Source organism: Pangasianodon hypophthalmus, chromosome 22, assembly GCF_027358585.1.
Source record: "Pangasianodon hypophthalmus isolate fPanHyp1 chromosome 22, fPanHyp1.pri, whole genome shotgun sequence".
Classification (NCBI taxonomy): Eukaryota; Metazoa; Chordata; class Actinopteri; order Siluriformes; family Pangasiidae; genus Pangasianodon; species Pangasianodon hypophthalmus.
The window spans coordinates 9,324,246-9,344,333 of NC_069731.1; the positions used below are offsets into that span (position 1 = coordinate 9,324,246).

Below are 20,088 nucleotides of genomic sequence, written 5' to 3' on the forward strand. Positions count from 1 at the left end.
GAGTGCAGGATCCTTAGTTGCTAGAGCACCAGGGAACACGTCCTAAAAAGTATAATTGAAAAAAATTGCAGAAATACTTTAAAAAGTCCTAAATTGAGCCAAGCATAAACACAATTTAGTTGCTTGCCGACCATTAAAGCAGTCTTCAGGTCCTGATGCACCAAGCTGACTACCTGTTATAGGACACGGCTACACACCTATGGATAACCACTGCCCAAGACTTTCTGTCTGGTGTGTCTTGAACCATTAGGGCCTTTCGCACTGCGGGAACCTTTTCATAGTATCTGAACTAATTGTGGAACTAACCACTTTTTGGCGTTTTCGCACCTCCGGAACTGGGTGCGATTTTAGTACCGGACTGCCTTTTTCGAGAACCAAATTAGCTCCTACGCCGGAGCAGGGTCTAACCAGCACAACTGGTACTATCCGTGATGTAAGTAGACGTTGATTGGCTAAACGGGTACGAAAAGGCCCTCACCCGCCATGATTTAAAACGCCGTGTAAACATACTGTAGTGTCAACTTATTTCGCAAGTATGGAGAACAGCGATAGATGGATGCAAGACACAACAAAAACACAGCTCCGATCACAGCGTCCTCCATCCTCCGGTTGTTTACGTTGTTCTTCTTTGTTTCCGTTTTTGAACGCCGCGCACAAATGATGTTGCTGTCGACCGGCTTACGTCACTTCCTAGTGCCCACTGTCGGTGCAATTGCAACCCTTTAAACGGTACTGGGAAATAGTTCGCGCAAAATCGCACAGTACTTTAGTACTGTAAATTTAGTACTGGAACTAAAGCCATGCGAAAGGCCCGACACCACTAGGGCTTTTCTAGCTCTTGTAAGGCCCAACTGACTCACACTGACTACCATCAGAGGCCAACAGGAGACAGGCTTCTCTTCAGACAGAAGAGAGCAAGCTATTTCTCAATTTTTGTAATGAAATGAAGTGATTTAAAAAAAAGTAGCTATGTTATTTGTGTGGTTAATAATATGTCACACTACTTTTACATTTTTATTTTGCCTACTGTGAAACATGGCAGAGTATAAGGGCATTAATGAGGTTGATTAATTTCTAAATGTCACAGGGTCCTGGAAGTCCTAACTGAAATAAACATATTTGTTGATATAGTGGTTTAGACATAACTAAATCCTAAACAAATGCAATTGTTAGAAAATTTGAAATGCTAACCCTGCCCGTAACTGTATAACTGTGTAACTTTTTGTATATTCAGTGAGTCATGTGAATTGCTATAAATTGGAGAACATGAAACCCAATGGGTGAAACGGAATTTATAAAACAAAAAAAAAAAATGCATTTTTTTCTTCAAATTATCACTTGGTCTAATCTCAACAAGATATGTGCAATGAGCTGAGTTCTCCTATAAGCGCTATGGATTGGTCTGCACAGGCAGGTGAAATGCTCAAAAGTAAAAACGTGATGATTAAACGTTTACTGCGCACAGTTAAAAGGTGCAGATGAGTTAACAACAGCAGCTGACATTATGTTTAGCAGGTGAAGAGCCAAACCACAAAGCAGTCTCTGTGAAAGTGTAATGAATGCCCACAGCTCGAATAGCACAGCACGGATGAATGAGGCCTCAAGCGCGCATTACGTTTCTCCGCACGTGTGCACGAGAGATGGCTTTCCAGACTCGCGCCCTATCTGTTGTCATAGCAACTCGTTGTGTTTATCGCCTGTAGAACTCTGGGGAAAAAAGTTTCATAGGATCCTCACCATCCAGGAATCGCCTGCGGAAATAACGGGTGCGAGACTTGTAGGCCTGGGGATATTCACTTAGGCAACGAGGTGAAGTGATCTCCGTTCGGGTGGCTATGAAATTCCATCCTTCAGCTCTGCTGCAGAGGTAACAAAAGATGTCAGGCAAATATTTCAGCTGCCACAACAGCAAGAAGACTGAAAACAGAGCGACCTCTTGCCCAGGATTAACAGCTGAGCAAACCTGACTTCTCAGTAGCCCAGTTCTACTGAGATGCTGTGATGGCTACAGAGAGTGTGTGTGTGTGTGTGTGTGTGCGAGCACGTGCTATGTTTTGCCCTTTAGCGACTTTTAACGTATTTTGATTATTAATGATTATTTGATTATCTTTTGGCTTACCTTACCAAATGCACACATATTTAAAAGGAAGGAAATGCAGTTAAGTGCAAAGGTTTACAACATTGGGTGAAAAAAAGAGAAAACATACTTCTATTTAACAATTTAACAATATCTACAAAAAAGACTTTTAAATTGAAGAGGAGACAAATTGAATTTAAGTCAGTTTTAAAGTCTAAGAGTGGGCATACACATTTTATAAAACATTATCACATAAATAGAAGAATAGAGCTGCAAAGCCTTTTGTTGTTTTCATTAATATTTGAAGGTACACTGTTCTGTGTGATAATGAAGAAACATTGGCCTATGTAGAACCTAAAACAAGTTTCTTGTTGTATAAATGTTTGTCTGCTTATAAATGTTTATATTCTTCATTTTGTCCTAAGGGTATGCTAACAGTCACACTTAACACTAGGTTACTGTTCTTAGTTAAAGCTCTTGTATGCCATCAGATGAAGCATTGTTATTGTGGAATAGAGCAATGAGATGAAGCTTGCTTGGCTGCAGAAGTTGCAGGATTGACATTCTGTTGTCTCAGGACTGTTTGTGTGCTGTGTGAACATACAGGCAATTGCATTTGTTAAAGTGTGTCCCTGAAGACCCTGTGACAATCGTCCTCACTTTTTTCTCATTACATGATTTGGGATATAGAAGACCTATTAAGAATCTATCCCCTATCCCCTTTTAGCTGAGAAAAAAAGAAATCAACAAATGGGAAATGTGGACATAAAACTGTAGTCTTTAGTCTAATAAGATGCAGATGTTGTGGAACAGCTGATATGTAGCATTTCATGAGTGGAAAAAAATATTTCTTTGTCTTTGGCGTCTTTAGCACAAAGCTGTTTTGGAGAATGAAGTGAGATTCTGAAGTAGGGAATAGCTGTGATGTCCGTGTGACTTGCACCAGAGTGATGTCTGGCGGTCTCATTGTTCCTTATTGCGAGGTGGTGGATTGTTTTTATTATTGCACAGAATGTAATCAGAAACAATGTCCAAAACGTGTTACAACACACATCCCCCCCTCCCCCATGCAAAATGTTGATTCAGTAGCTTAACATGTTTTACAATCACACCCAATGGAGAGCTGTTTAGTGTGAAAAAGTGTAGAGTTTCACCCTAACTTGCATGGTAAGGGATAATCTTTCACATTTAGCCTGGGGTTTGTTTTGCTGTTTCAGCAGGAACTTGAGGAAGCTGTGTGAATTACAATGGAGTAACGAGATGAAAAAAAGACCAAATAGTCTTCTATTTGACGGAAATGAATAGATGGGAAATAATTTGTTACCTTAGATAATAAATGAATGCCTCTTTCATTGTCCCTCATCTAGATATGTTGTCAAGATAATGCTACTATAAACACAGTGAAGCTCATAAAGGTGAAGAGAAAGAGCTTACTCAACAGTGCCAGTGTGTTGGTGAAATACACCATTATGCATTTTATTACCAGTATCTCATGTTCAGGTCTCCACTATATTGTTTTCTTTTTTTATCTATATTTGTATGCATTTATACATGTATGCTTGTGGTATTTTCACCCTTTTTGGCAATATCTTCATTTATATTTCATACAACACACTTCAACAGTTTGTTGTAGATTATAAAGAAAATATGGATAGTTTTCTATATTTTACTCCTTCTGAAATTTCCCCTATTCATTGTCTAATTATCAGGAGTGTGAAAATTCATAGGCTACTTAAGTAAGTTAGATTATGTGTACAGTGTTTAACTTTTAATCAAAAGAGGAAATTCATGTCCACACATACAAACAGTGCCATGAATAAGTATTCACCTACATGAACATTTTCCCCATTTTTTAGTGTTACCTGGAACTGAAATGTACTTAAGTGGGATTATATGGCATGAATCTACACAAAATAGCCAATTATATTGAAATGGCTTTCAAATAAAAAACATAAAATTTTTATGGTGTCTAACAAACTTTCCAGCAACATGTCTATTTATACTGAGATTATGTGACACTTTAATTGCACACAGCTTGACTACATTCAACTAATTATTTAACTTTAAACTATTATTACTAATTATTAAACTAATTTAGGGGTTTCACAAAAATGGGGTGAATACTTATGCACTCACAATGTTATTTTTTTATTTGTAAAGTATTTTGGAAACTATATACATTTTTCTCCCTACTTCAGTATTATAGGCTATTTTGTGTAGATTCATGACGTATATTCACATTTAAAACCTTTTCACTTTCAAGTTATAACACTACAAAATGTGAGAAAATTCAAGGGGGTGAATACTTATGCAAGGCACTGTATACTCAGGTATTTAAAAGTAAAATAACTAAGGACTTTTGTCACCGAACATGGTCTCACACTTGTGAATCTGATAATATTTGCAAGGCTCAATTAGTTACAAAGGTAATGTTCATCCCATTACTTCCAGCTTAATTTATATGAATATATATATATATATATATATATATATATATATATATATATATATATATATATATATCGCAAGGTTTTTGTTACCTGTTAAATACTGATATTTGACATAATGCATATCTTTTTAAATGAATATAGACAATATACTGAAGGAAAGAATGTGCCGTTTAAATGTAGCTGTTTAAGCGTGCTGCCACTGGGGGTTGTATCATTACCTGCTGCTAGCCTCTAAATCATATATCTGCTGCTGTGGAATCATTGTTATCTTGCAAATCACATCTACAGTTGTCATGTTCAAAAAACAAGACAGGAATTAAAATTGGATTCCTGTAGTTTGATAAATAGTTCCCAATTCTCTTTAATATCCATTTTTATCTAAGAAAATTAGACAACAAATAAAGTACACATCTTAGCTAAATAATGCTAACGCTGCTCGTCATGGGGGTTTGTTTGAGGGACGGACTCTCTCGTTGGTCTTCTGGACGGAACTTTCTGGTGACATGCACAGAAAATCCAGTTACATTATTCGATTACAGAATTAAAAATTCCTGTCACTCACTCATATATACTCAAGTATATTGTCATATACTGTTCAAGTCCGGAATTAAAATTTCTAAAATTCTTACCCAGCCAGATATTACTATATTCAATTCCAAAGTTTAAGTTTCCTCTTCCTTGCACAACTCAAGGCAGCTAATACTGAGACCTACTGGCAAATAATCACTGCACAATCACGGTTGAACAGACAATGCGGAAGCAGTTGACTATTAAACATTTTTTTCATTTTAAATGTTAATTTTACTTGATGGTGTCATTCTTGTATAGCCCAAAATTTCTTTTTTTTTGCAGCAGTATCAATTAACATACAACCGGATTTATACTCATTTGTTTGGTGAACAGCATCGTTCCTGGACACTGTCACCAGCACCAAAAATTCCAGTGGAAATTATTCTCAGAATATTTTTTGACAAAATATTAATGAAGAAAAATTATGACTGAAAAGACTTTTTATTTCCGAATTATAAACAATGCAAACCAGTGCATACTTTTGTCTGTATAAAACTAAATAAATTTTAAAAAATTCTATGAACAGAGGTTTAATATTGTGAACAAAATGTACTACAGGTTCACCATATCTTAAAACTAAATAAATACATTTATAAATTCTCCAAAATATTTGATTGAATAAACAAAGTCTCTGACCCAGGGAAAAAGATCGATTGAAACAGTTTAGCTTGAAATAGAGCTCCAAAGTCGGCTAAAATGCCTGACTTCCACGGCTCCTTTCTCAGGCACTGTAGATTGCAGTGGTATAGACTGGTGTTATTTGAAAGCTACTGAAAAGCTCTTTGTAATGGTTATAACATGGTTGTGTAACCATATAACCTATAATGCATGTTAGTTGTTGTGATCTGGAGGTATTGGCTTCACTAGTACAGATCATTCGCAGTAATGGCACAGGCTGTCCACGCCTGGTAATGGCATACTGTCTGTGTATTTTAATTCTATGGATTGCACAGATTGGGGCCTCTGGTGTTCAAGTTTGTGGCTTGTTATTCTATGATCTGTTCTGTTAAAGTCCACCTTACAAGCCAAGAGAATGATATCAATATGTTCTTTTATACACCACACACACACACACACACACACACACACACATATATATATATACATATACATATATATGTCAGAGTCAGAGAAAGAAGAAAGAAGTACTATCAGAGTAAAACTCTGCCTCCTGCATGTGATGGAGTTACTCATTACTCATGCCATGACAGTCAAATACTGTTCTTGCTGAGCTGAGATCAGTACATGAACTGTGATGGGAGAGGGAGCGAGATTGTGAGGGTTCTTCTGCTCATCTCTGCCAATTACAATCTGGCCATTGGCATTCGTAGGGACCCTTAACCTCATAAGATAACACATGGCCCAGTGGTGTGAACCCCTCAGTCACAACTGTAATACTGTGCGCTTGTGTAAAATAGCATAGTTGGACTTACAGTGTACAACCACTGAGGGATTTTGCAATCCTTGATTAATTTGAATTATAGTCCTGATAAGTGAGGCTTAACTAGGATGAAATTTCAGGCAAAGCACGGTAACATGCTGCATCCACCCCCACCCACATCCAAGATCAAGTGGGTCGGTGGCCTTTGTGAAGAGGTCTCATAGTCTGAAACAATGGACAGATTCGGTACTGTAAGTATCCCTTTTCTCTGCTGAGGTCAGACCTCTACCTCATAGTTTTCTATTATGGTAGTGAGGCAGGATCACGACTGACATTTATCGTCCAAAGTGGTGGCCTGTGAGAGGTCAGTGGGGAATGGAATAGAGCAGAAGTACTGTGACCCCCTTCAATAGATGAACAAAAAGCCACTTCAATATCCCGGCAAATTTCTCATGATCCAGCAAAGCCCCCTGCTTGGATAGATATTTCATGTGTTGGATTTAAGCACAAAAGAACATAATATTTATGTATTTCATTATTCACCAATCCTACTGGCCATACATTCTCTACATGTGATGTATCTAGAGCTCTTTTTGTACACTTTGACTGACCATATTTTTTAACTTGTCTGGATAACAAGGTTCCTTTCAAAGAAGCAGAGCTTGCACATGAAGTTTATTGTTTATAGTTCAGTAAATATAGTGAAAATAGTTTCATTAAAGCATGAAAAAAAGTGTCTCATTTTGTTGTTGCCACCTTAATCTGTTGGCATCAAAGTGGCACACATGCATAAATAATTGACTAATTCTCTTAAAAGGGCTAGTGTAGATTAATTAAGCCTGAATACTAATTATGTTTTCCTGTCTTTAGCAACTGACACTGCTGTTGTTCAACAAAGAGCTGTTAGCTTCATAGCAATTACTTGGGCTTATTTGAAAGATGCATGTCCTAAAAATATATTGAAAAAGACCTGCAGTAATTGGTTGCACAAAAACGTCACCTCTTTAATCACTGTGGGTTGTCTGCAAACTTAAAAAATATATATATTCTATTCTATTCTATTCTATTCTATTCTATTCTATTCTACCTACTCTTTGCTAAATTACACCCTTAATATCATTTTAGTAAAAAAGTCATAAATGTTAGAGATGCCTAGAAATGATAATTCATTAATAGTCTTGTTTATTATTTGTAATTGATAATATACTACTTGTATCATAAATTAGTCAAGTTTTTAAGCAAAGCATATAACATCAGCACCACCAATGCCTGATTCTATTTTGCATGTGTGTGTGTGTGTGTGTGTGTGTGTGTGTGCATGTTTATTGAGTAGGTATGTGTGTTCCTCTGCAAATACATATTTTAGGTTGATTTGATTTCATGGAGGACAGACGCTATTCTATGCATTAGCAGATCAATGGGAGATAAACAGAGAGAGAAGGAGAGGTTCAAACACAAAGCTTGAGAGTGCAGGGTTTGTTTACTGCAGCTGGGCCGAGGCAAATACTCAGACGTAAATGAGAGTCGACGGTTTCATGAAGCACAGTTGGTTGATGGCAGATTCAATGTGACTCGTCTGAACTGGGCGCTGATCCGTACAGTATGCAAAATTCACTGCGGAGCTGGTCTATGCCCACCAGCCCTGTGCCCTGTCTATCTGTACCTATCCCAGCACCACCACCTCTTTGACTACAACCTGAACTGAACAAGCTGCTGTTGTGCCCAATTCCTTTTGACAACAATCACATTCTTTTAAAAACTTCATACATTTCACTTGTCACCACTTAGTTACAGAATGTTTTTCCCCTCCCACTGTCCTCCCTGTTCTAAACTAAACTAGCAGCTTCATGTTTAGGGCTCTTGGGAAAACGGGCAGGCTTTTCACTTTTAAACCACAAACTGAATGCCTCCGGATGTCATCTTAATCTAGCCAGTTTTTTTTCTGCCCCATTTTGTTGGAGGCCTGTACCGTAGCGTTGTGGTTTTGTAATGTAGCGTTTGCTTGGCAGAAGACACTAGACCAATGCAGGATTTTTAATATATTTATCTGCATTGGAATGGTGTGTCAGGAAGGATCTGGGCTGTTATGATATTTAGAATATTGTAACAGTTAAGCAGTGATTCAGAACCCAAGTTTGGCAGCCTGCCCAACCACTTGAATACTGATTATTACGGTTTTTGATCATAGTCTAGTGTATTTATTCAGATATCACACAGATGTATGCTTTGTCCTTGAATGATTTCTGTTTTGACATACCATACCTAAAGGGGAAAAAAGACAATGCTTATTTAGGCAAATTAAAAGATTACATGCAGCTCTCTGAATTTCTCAGCTATATATTTCAGCCATATATTTTTTCTCTTCTTTATGCAAAAAACATGTAAATATGAAATGTGATAAATTATGAGCAATGATTATTACCAAATATGCTTTTGTACGGAAAATCATGTAACATAGACCTTAACAGGTGCAGTTTCATTTTAACTCCTTCAATACAACAGAATATTTTTAACAACAGCAACAACAACAATGACAATAATAATAATAATAATAATAATCATAATAATAATAATAATAATAATTAGTGAATTAAATTGAATTATTGTACTGAAATGTGTGTTTGGCATATTATCTCCTGTATGATGCTCATGTCTGGTGACAATGAAACATTTTGTACAATAATTAAACTTTATATCTGTTATATTTTGCCACCCTCTTCAAAGTGCCTGAGTCTCAAGGGCAAAAAATACTGATTTGAGAACTAAAGGCTATCCGCCCACACTGAGCTAATTTAAGCTTAATTACATCAGTGTAACAAAGACCAGCCCCATCAATGTCTGCGCCTGTCTGCGTGTGCATGAAACAAAAAGTTACCGAAATATAGAACAAACATACCGTGCAGTTTCAGCACCTGCTAAAGAACTGAATGTGACAAGCACAAGCACGTTCATGTTCTGATTGAGAGTACACAAAAAATCTCACTAAAGGATTGAATATTCAATATAGCTAGAATTAGGAATATAAACAATTCAGTGCTTTTGAAATGACGCAAAAAGTTTATAGATATTAAAATGATTATTGAGCATTAAACATTAAAGCAGCTATTTACAAAAAAAAAAAAAAAAAAATCATAATTTGCTATTACATTTACAACTTCATAAGTTCTTTACACTGTTGTGGAGTTTCCAATTAATCAGGACATCAGCTGGTAGGTTGGTTCAGGCTCCTTAGAGAACGTTCAGTTAGAAACATGGTCTCAGTTTAGTTCATTACATAATAATACAACAAGAATAACATGTATTATTATTATTATTATTATTATTATTATTATTATTATTATTAATAATAATAATAATAATAATAATAATTTTTCCTAAAACATAATTGGTACAATTGAGATTTTTTTTTTGGTCAGCATTGCAGTCTTTCTGTTGGAGAAATTGATTTGAAGGCAGTGGTGAGAAGATGAAAAAAAGAAAATGGTTTTTAAATAAGTTACAATTAGATGAGCATTAATCTCAGTGGTGCAAATGAATGTCTGGCTTTAGGGCTTGTTGGATGTAAAAACAGATTCGCTAAACTCTTCTCTCCAGATTGGAATGTGTCCTCTCGCTGCTTTAATTGCACTGTCATCTAGAATGAAAAACATCTTCCTCTTACACAGCCTGATTCTTCATTTTTGAAACCATGTTTTATATTGTGTACATGCAAGCAGCCTGCTTCTGCGCCGACTGTTTTATCACTCTGATCTATGCAGTCTGGTTGCTGTTACACATAAAAGGCTTTAACTACTGCACTGATATCGTACTGGTATTGTATGTTATTTAACAAATTGGTATTTATTTTATTCAATAACTTGTGATTCCTATTTTCTCTCCCCTTTTACTCTGTGCGTGTGTGCGTGCACATGTGTGTGTGTGGTGGGGGGTGTATGTGTGCTCACTTTTCATGTTATGTGCAATGTGTTCGTATTGATTTGCATATTCATATTCACAGAACATATCAGCATTTTCACACAGTATAAAAAGCGCATTTTTTGAAGGAAAAATGTTGCTTTTGCTTTGGATGGGGGCTGTGCTTGTAGAAGGAGGAAGTATTTTAATGTGACCTTCATTAGGCATTCGTGTCAACTTTTCTTATCTATTTATGATTAAATTTTTTCCACCCCTGTTGTTCAATTAGTGCTTGACCCCTTTAGCAGCGATGTAAATTAAATGTCATTTCGGTGTCGTTCCATATTTAAAATACTGTGTTAGTTGCGGATCATAAATGATGATCTTCATTCTGCAACTAATTTATTCATTTAACAATTTCCCTCCAGAAGTTGGAGCAGAAGGCTCTGAAGCAAGCTAAGCAGAAGAAATCTAAGTCGGCTGAATTTCTGATGGGTGAGCTCTGTATGATGAGTTATTGCTCATAATTTGTGTAAGGATTAATTAACTAATTAAAGACAAATGGCTCTGGGCTAAATTTTGCTCTTGCTTGTCAGGGCACAATTTGTAATTATTTTAATCATTTCTTCTTCTTCTTTTTCTCCTTCATCCCCATCTTCATTTTCTTCTTCTTTTCTTTTTCTCTTTTTCCCCCCACCACTCATTCCCTGCATGATTTTAGGGTCAATTTTAACCTAATTGTTCTTCAGTTACAGTCTCCAGGCTGCACATGAATGTTTCAGCTGGGAAAGAAGCCTCACTATATTGAATGCACTTTGGGGTAGAAATGCACTGCCTTGACCTCCTCTCTCTTTCTTTTTATCTCCCCAGCCAAAGAGCAGGAGCTGGAGGAAGAGGAGAGAGGGATGATGAAGGGCATTGTAAATCCTGTGTTCCTGAGTGGAGAGGAGGAGGACAAGCAGAGCTGTGGCAGACAGAGGGATGGGGGAAGAGAAATAGGAGGTGACGGGCAGGATAGCACTCTTGCCGCTCACCAACAGCAAACGAAGCTGGAAGCCCTTGCCGGCACAAGAGGTGAAGCTTCACTCTTCATTACACTCAAAGACAATGACAGAGACTTGCCCTGCCTCCCATCCTAACCTCCACAGGCCCACATTCCTCAGCTAGCCTGCCTCAACAAGTAGTTCCATCTATTTCTGAAAGCAGATATAAGTTGTGATGGTGTACTGTATGTGTGTGTACAGCTGGTGCAAACCGAATGTGAATACATTATTCAGATTAAACAACTAATGCATACTAAATGAATACAAATACAGATATGAAAAATAAGTGGAGTGTTAATTTTGGGGTGTTGTTTTTTTTTAAAGAAAGCTTGCCAGCTTTAGGGACTGGGATCCTGCTGGACAAAACAATAGAAAACTCGTGTGAGGTTTTTACCTTAATCTTGAGATTTAAAGAAGAAGAAGAAGAAGCTTTAAAGAGGGTTGCCAGGTTTCAGCAAAATGTCCACCCCAACTACATTTCAGAAACTGCACAGAAAAATTTAAAATGATCTCAAAATGTTTCTGCATAGGAAAAAGTAGACATATGTTTCTTTTTTCCCCAGTCTTTTGGAAGGGAAAAGTTAACAGTGGTCTCCATTTCTGATTTGCAGTATATACGTGGCCTTTATTCAGGGAATCTGGCAACCCCGCTCAAGGCACAGTGTGATTATGACATTAATGGGAGATGAACTATTTGGCTTTAGCCCAACTGCCTTACTGAGCTCCAAAATAAACCACTATATTTCTGTAGAGTAGAAATATGTTTTCATATATTGAACCATTGCTCCATATACCTTAAACAGACGCTCTGTGCACAAAGCTGCATATTTCTGCAGGGCTTGACACAAAAATAATCATTTAATTAATTTTAACAATCTTGTATAAATTGTAATATACTTTTTATACTTATACTTCATTGAGCGTATTTTTTGTTTTCCTAAATGATCATTCTCCAACATTATTGAAAGAAAATATTTGACTCACAGCAGCCATCCAAGCTTTCTAATAAATTCTGATAGTGTGTCCAGGGAACTTTTCTAATCTGCAGTGTAACAAACTCAAAAGCTAAATCTGATAAAATATTATTAGATGACTATTATTGTCAGCTGTAGCCTAAATAACAGTTTTTTTTGCCAACCTTGGGAAAGACATTTGGGAAGGTTGGTTAGTTTGCTTACTGAGTCAAATTAGAAGACTTTCCAGAAAGTTCCACGGGGTGTCTGGTTCAGGAGTTGAGTGAAGTTATGTTCTGCTACTTGTTGTTATAATTTGTGAATGAAAAAAAATACTACTTTTTCCAGCAGTCCTGTTTTTTTCAGTGTTTTCCGGTGTTCCTAGGGCACAGTGGTAGCGTTAACCCAACAACAACAACAACGACAACAACTTTCTGGTACAGACCATGACCACTTCCGGTTTAAATCCAGAAGTAAATATTTTGAGCACTAAACAGATACAGATGCAGATAATGGCACTGCGTTACACCCCTGGTGTAAACACACTTTGAAGACTGGGTGTATGATGTATATCTATGTGGATAGCTGTGTGTGTGGTAAGAATAGTGAGAGAATTATTGTCTTAGAGCTGAGTAGATATTATACGTTGTCCCTGATGAAATGTAGAATTTTGCAGAAAAATTTTAAAAACGAAATTGTTAAAAAAGTAGTGAACATTATTGCTGGTTAATGGCAGTGTATAGTCTGTCAAAGCCACAGATGCACACACATGTGAGATGGATCCCAATGGCAGTGACAGTTTTCCCTTGGCAATTTAACTCGAATATAAAAATGGGCTTGTTACACAAAAAAAAAAAAAAAAAAAAAAAAGCATAGTGGATCACATGTAGGAATTGCAATTTAATCCAGTGCTAGTTAGCTAGATTAGGGGATATACAGTACATTTTTACATCAAGCTGATATCTCTTTATTTCTGGATCTGAAATCAGACGTTTTTAACTTCACTCCTCATGAAACATACTTCACTCCTCATGAAACATACTTGCAAACATTAGCATATGAGTAATTAACAGGATTGTCAGGGAGTTAGCAGGGAGGGGAGAGTGTAGCACCAAGGCACATTTCAGCCAACCATTTCAAAATGAACATCTTCTTCATCTGTTTATATTCAAGCACATATCATTGTGCTAGCTCGTTAGCAAGTAACCTGACTTGCTTCCATCTAGCATGCTAACATTAGTTGGGTAACTAGTAGTGAAGCCAGTGATTTTGCTAGTTAATTGACGTGAAGAACAGTGCTACCCACAGGCAGTCTATGCAGAATGGGGTTGTTTGTTTGTTTGTTTGAGGTTATTGTTTACTTTTGGTTTAGTGGGCTTTAGATATTGTTACTGAGCTAATGCTGCTAACTGCTAGTCTGCTGGAAGGAAAGCATAATGACAATTTACAGTAACATAAATTACATTTATGAATCTTTGATATGAATTTCGAGATGCTACTTGCCCGTTATTGAGAACATACAGTACGTTCAATGAGAAAGACATTAATAGACATGCAACTAGTGGAACTGACTTGTCTGGTATATTCCCGTTTTAACGTTGTTTTAAATGTTTGTAGTACACTTCCACTCTATACCACTCCTTATTTTTTAACATAGTTATTTATAGCTGAACAGTCACTGGTATACAGTGCAGCTTATTAACTGTGGTTAAGTGATTTAGTTTCAGCTGCCGGCCTTAAACAATAGATAAACAATACAAGCGATTACCAAATTCAAGCCAATGTCAAGCCTGCACATTGTCTTTGACTAACATTAATCCAAGTGTACCATTTGACCAGTTAATGCATATGTAAAGAAAGCAAAGATAATTGTATTAAAAATGGGGGAAATTAAAAATCAAATTCCGAGACACTTCCTCAAAGTTAGCCAGCATTATGCAAACATGCTACACAAAAAAAGTAACCTCAAAATTACCAAGGACAACTTATTACACCTTTATTTACAATATTTACAGAGATCATTGAGACAGAGTTTGCTTTGAAGTCTTAATATTTTGCTTAGTTCCACCTTGTCCACAGTGAGTCATATTAATGATATCCTAATTATAGTTATCAACTAACCAAACAGTAAATTATAACTCACCACAGTTATGACTGAAATGGGTAGGTCTGAATACCACAGTCCAACCACACGAATTCAAGTAGTGCAGCAGGGTGTACCTGGTTAAGAGAATACCCCCTCTAGCTGCTGGATTCCCATAAACACAGCTTTGATGCCCATAGGTCACTGATTGCTAATAAGAAGGCAATGGGACATGGAGTTTGCTCTCTCCCTCTTCCTTTGCTTACTCTCTGCCCACTTTCTCTCTTCCCTCTCTCCCTCTCTAGCTCTGGCCATTGACCCTCAGAGCTAGGATATTGTCTTTGAAATTGTAGCCTCTATGCTCTTACACGTTTCTCATTAGTTCGTTTGAACACAGGTAACATATGGCAGGTTGTGTTTAAGAGATTGCCTGGGTTGACCTTTTCCTAGCATGCTAATTAGGCCCCAGAGCAGCAGTGGGCCCTGGTGGCATTCACTTCTGGGAAACAGAGGCTAAGAGAAGCCCTATCAGGTTGGCTGGTGTGGGCTTTTAAAAATTAACATCTTCGCTTCATATGCTTCTAATAATCACTAACCTCAACCAACCTGCCACCTATCAACCCCTTTTCCACACACACACACACACACACACACACACACACACACACGCACAGATGCATGCTTTCTCTCTCTCTCTCTCTCTCTCTCTCTCTCTCCCTCTTTCTTATTGTAGCTCTCACTCACTCACTTTTGCTCTCTTTTCTCTTTTGACGTCCATCTGTACTTTCCACAGGAAATGAAGGTGCTCGAAATTACTTTGACCCCTGGGCGACAGCGGAGGGTGACCTGAGGCAGCGCGGGATGTCCAGGGTTGGAGCGGGAGATGAGCTAGAATTAAGTATGCCATTTTTGCTTGTAATGGGCTGCCTCAGTTCATTAAAGCAGGGTGAGCAAGTTCACTCTTGGCCAGCCGCTGCACTTGGTGGGATGGTCTATGTAAATACTTTTTAACCAAAGGCCAGCGAGATAGTCCAATGCCGTGGCCGTCATTGCTGAAGGTCACGTATCATTGGTTGCTTCCATTTTCAGTGCCTCACCATTTACTTTAACATACTCTAAATGACAGTGGGGAACCTCCTCGGTACAGTGATAGATCTCCCCCCATTTGCCTATTAAAGACATGCTCTTGGGATTGAGGTAATATGCATGTTATAATGAAATCTGCCTATTAACAGAAAAGCCATTCCAACTGTATCTTTTTGGACACCACTTTTCTGTAATATCCTTGAATCCTACCAAACAGAATCACCTTTGACAATCATGTTCCTTAGGTGGGTACAGTGTAATGTAAAATTCTGCATATATTTCCTTGCCTTTAAAAGCCTTACAGAACGACCTACATGTCTGTTATTATTAGCTTTGAGGTATAATGAATGAATGTAAATTAAGGTCAAGAATTAGTGTCACTTTGTTGGAAAATCGTTGCATGGTTTTCATTTTGACTTTGTAGCGCAGGTGACGTTGATTGATATGTGTGGCATTAAAATGAAATTGTTATTCATTTATTCATGTTTTGCTTGTTTTGTGTCACAGAATTCATGCATGAGGACGAACGGGGTCTGTATGAGAAACTGTCTCAGATGCTGAATGAAGATGAAGCTTCAACTGTCATAGATTTGCCTGGTAAGAAACATACATTCACAATGGCTGAAATGTGCACACACACAAACACACACACACACACCGTTAGGTCTGGTAAAGAAGGAGAGATGCTTGGCTTATGCCTCTAAAATTAAACAGAACTTTGGTGATTTCAATAAACTATTCAGTTAATCAGGTAAAGCTTTGCTAATGAAGACCAAGACCACACATCACACACAAATTCATCTACATGCACACACATGGTTGGTGAATGAAGGAAGCGCTAGTCCATAGCTAATATTTATCCCAGGACGGCTATCTCTCCTGTGTACAGAGAATGTAGCTGTGATTTATTCTTCAGAACAAATGCATTGTGCTTAATGGACCTTCACAGTTCTTCCTGTAAGCATGTCTGAATACAGTCAACATGTGCAGTCCACCACCTAAAGAAGCTGCTGTCTAGCCGCACCAAGTGGCTTCTCCCGAGAGGGATTTCTCCAGGATTCCCTTCTCTTAAACACTGCACACTGGACTACGTCTATTTAGCTAATGATGTTTTGCATGTCTTGTTCATTAACATGCTTTGTAGCAGAGTGTGATAGTGGGGAAAAATCTGCAATGCACTTGGGGTGCAAAAGGAACAAAGAGAGAGAAGCTGGAAATGCACCAGTGGGAGGCAGGATCATGAGAACACACTGCGACGATTGTCTCAGGCCTATTGTTAATGCTCCGAAGCCTCAATGGCTGGCTGGATGGATGGTAGCAGAGGAAAGGAAGCACTGATCAGCCTCCTCCTCCTCCTCCTGTGGTGGAAGTGTGTTAATCCCAGTATCCTCTTTACTAGTGCTTCATTGTAGGATTTCATGAACATTCTGGGACAATAGCTCAGTGACTAATCTCACGGCTACAGCAAAAATCCCAAACAATTGAATGCAGTGTTAGCCGGCTAACGTTACATGCGTGAATTCTGACGGGCCTAAACCCACTGCCGATCCTGCCAAAGGATTACAACAGCTGTGCACCACCTTAACCAAATATGCAAGAGTGGCTTCCTACTAAAACAAAGACAGAAAATGATCTGGCACATTTCCACCGGTATGGGGATGGAGTCTTAACCCTGTCCCCCCGTTAATGGAACAGGACTGTGGGCAGGGACAACGAAGACTGTGGCACAGTGGCAAAGCCTACTGCAGGCCTGAAATCAGCATTTGTCCATCTGAGTTTCTCATTTTTGTAGAAATTATTTTGTGGGAGTTTATGAGATTTGGTTAAGTGGCTACCTGGATAGTTATGAAATGTCTTATCTGGACATGTTCAAGTTATCTCATTAATCACTACTGACTAGTCACACTGGTGTATTAAGGTGCAAATGTACAGCACAGTATGAGTATGAAATTTCATATGGAATCTTATCAGGCAAAGTGTATTATCTGATAGCCAGTTTTGGTCAGACTGATAGGCTATTAGAAAAAAAAAACACATTATTTGTGTAGCAGGATAAGGCATAATATTTGATGATATAAGAATATGCTATTCATTACTATGTCTATATACTATGGCTAATATTAAATTTACCAGGAAAATCTATAAAATTTGGCATTGAATACATCTTACTAGTAAATTTCATAACTCACTCTTTCATTTCAATTTTAAAAATATAATCTAAAACCTTACATCATTATGCAGTTACTTACAGACTCAGCTGTATGTTTTTGTGTATTTTGTATTTGACATACATCAATTTTATGATTGTTTCATTCTCTCACTTTCTCTTCTACTCTCTCTCTCTTTCTCTCTCTCTCTCTCTCCATTTAGGCAGTTTTGTGGAAGAAAGACCAGTGGCTGTGGCTCCTAGAGTCCCGCGGGCTGGATGGAGAGATCAAATGAGGGAGAAGTTGGAGGAGAGGAGAGAAGAGGTTATCCCCCACTATGTGGAACAACTGAGAGAACATGTACAGGATGACATGATCCCAGTGGGCAGGGCTTCACTGGAGCAGGTCAAAGTCACACACACACACACACACACACACACAGTGAATACTTACATACAGGTGATTATATTAGAGGGCTGTGTAACCTTCCTGTGTGCACTTTACAGTGTATTGGACTCAGTGTGTCTTTAGCCCTTTGACTGTAAATCTTTGAGGATCGTGTACTGCTCTGTAGAGATATAACTCAAGAGCTATCCTCTGACAGCCACGTTTTATGTCTAGGACATTTCTAGGAGGGTTTTTTCTACTTGTTCATTATAATTGCTGCATAAAATTTTGCAATTTTTTTTTTAAATTAATTAATTTATTATATTCTCCCTTCTTTATGTTTATGGCCTGCTACCAAATAGTGTTTGAATGTTCAAAGATTTCACTGAAAAAAGGAAAAAAGATATCTTGGCAAATAAAAATATTTTGAATATGGGCAAATTCAACCAATATTTCTCCAATGTTTTTAATTTTATGTCTTTATGTTTTTTCAAATATAAACTTATTATGCATATTTCTAGATATATTTACTCATTTCAAGCTTGAAATTGCATTTTTTCTATTGGCAGATAATTTTGCTTATTTCAAGCGTATATTTCTAGAACGGACAAAATTATCTGCCAATAGAATAATAAAATTTTAAGCTTGAAACTAGTAAATATTTCTGGTCATAGGCTTAATGGTCTTATTATTTGTAATAGAATAATCTCAAATATTATGAGATTGTTATATAGCAAATATAAAACAATACAAGTATATTTTCCTTTATTATAATATATCTTCATGTGCTAAGATACTGTATATTTTGCAGTGTTTTACTAGCAGTAGAAGAACTGTGTGGAAGCTGAAAAATTTCTACAGCCAAAAGATTACTGTACTCTTTTTCGTTTGAATATAGCTATCTTTTTGCTTTCACTATGTTTTCAGACATGTGAAGAAGAGAGTAACAAATTAGGTTTTTGCCCCTATTCAGTCAGCTAAGCAAAATTCCTTCATCCTTCATAAGCAAAAATGTGGTGTAGTAGATAATGTATAGTTAATTGTAGAAATCCTCCACAATAAAATACAGTAAAGATGGTTCTTGACTCATCTGTGTTTGTTGGACAATCTTCCCTTGTCTCTGTGATATTGTTAATGAAGGCTTTACTTGACTATAAACAACAGTACAATTCCTTAAGAGTTGCAGAGCATACATCCTATATAAAACGCATTCTAGTTGCTTTCTGTTTAGGGTTTTTAGAGCAGCTAAAGCTTTTCTACCAGTTTAATGAAGGCATGTTTCTGTCAGTCAGCCACTACAGTAGCATTTAAAAAGGTGCATATTTGCTTAGTGAATGCCATCCCTTGAAATGCATCAGATGAATACTGCTGCATGTGTTGTGTCTGTAGGGCAGCGGCTCACGAAAATCAGCTGAAGATTATTATTGTGATAGAGCCGAATCTCGTATGCTGTTTGGAAGAACCTCAGTGAACGCATGCTTTTCTTTGACAGGATGAATGCACGGCGGAGGAGAAGGAGTGGGCGAGAAAACGGAGAGTGATGGCTGTCTTAAGGGGGAATACAAAGGTACTGATGTGAGTTCAGAAAAAATGGAGAGACAGTAGTTGTGCCAAATGGGACACATTTCTATGCCTGTCTATATCTGTGTGTAGTGTAAGAAGTGCAAAAATTAAATTAGATAAAAATCGACCTGAGATATATACAAATGTGTGTGTGTATATATATATATATATATATATATATATATATATAAATATATATAAATATATATATATATTTACGGTATATGTATATATGTATATATGTGTGTGTATACACTCTGTTTATGTATACATATTTAGATATATATTTTCTTTTTCAAAAGCCATTTTTGTTTTATACTTGTGCCTTTGTTGCATGACTGTAAGATTTCTCTGTTTTTAATTACATTTTCCTGAAAGGAGTCGTATTCAATTAGAGACATGGAACAAGAGGAAGCTGCTCTGCAGGATCGGCTTTATGCGGCTTTCCAGCGGT

General features: G+C 37.3%; 1 protein-coding gene across 2 annotated transcripts in view; it reads left to right on the top strand.

Moving 5' to 3' along the window:
* The window catches only part of ofcc1 (orofacial cleft 1 candidate 1), an 87,500-nt gene that overhangs the window by 5,476 nt on the left and 61,936 nt on the right, over nucleotides 1–20,088 (top strand). For both annotated transcript variants that reach the window (XM_053228195.1, XM_053228196.1), the window contains exons 2-8: nucleotides 10,801–10,867; nucleotides 11,243–11,446; nucleotides 15,245–15,349; nucleotides 16,045–16,134; nucleotides 17,908–18,089; nucleotides 19,564–19,638; nucleotides 20,013–20,086. In XM_053228195.1, the coding sequence (XP_053084170.1) occupies nucleotides 10,801–10,867; nucleotides 11,243–11,446; nucleotides 15,245–15,349; nucleotides 16,045–16,134; nucleotides 17,908–18,089; nucleotides 19,564–19,638; nucleotides 20,013–20,086 (797 nt within the window). The remainder of the gene's footprint in view (nucleotides 1–10,800; nucleotides 10,868–11,242; nucleotides 11,447–15,244; nucleotides 15,350–16,044; nucleotides 16,135–17,907; nucleotides 18,090–19,563; nucleotides 19,639–20,012; nucleotides 20,087–20,088) is intronic.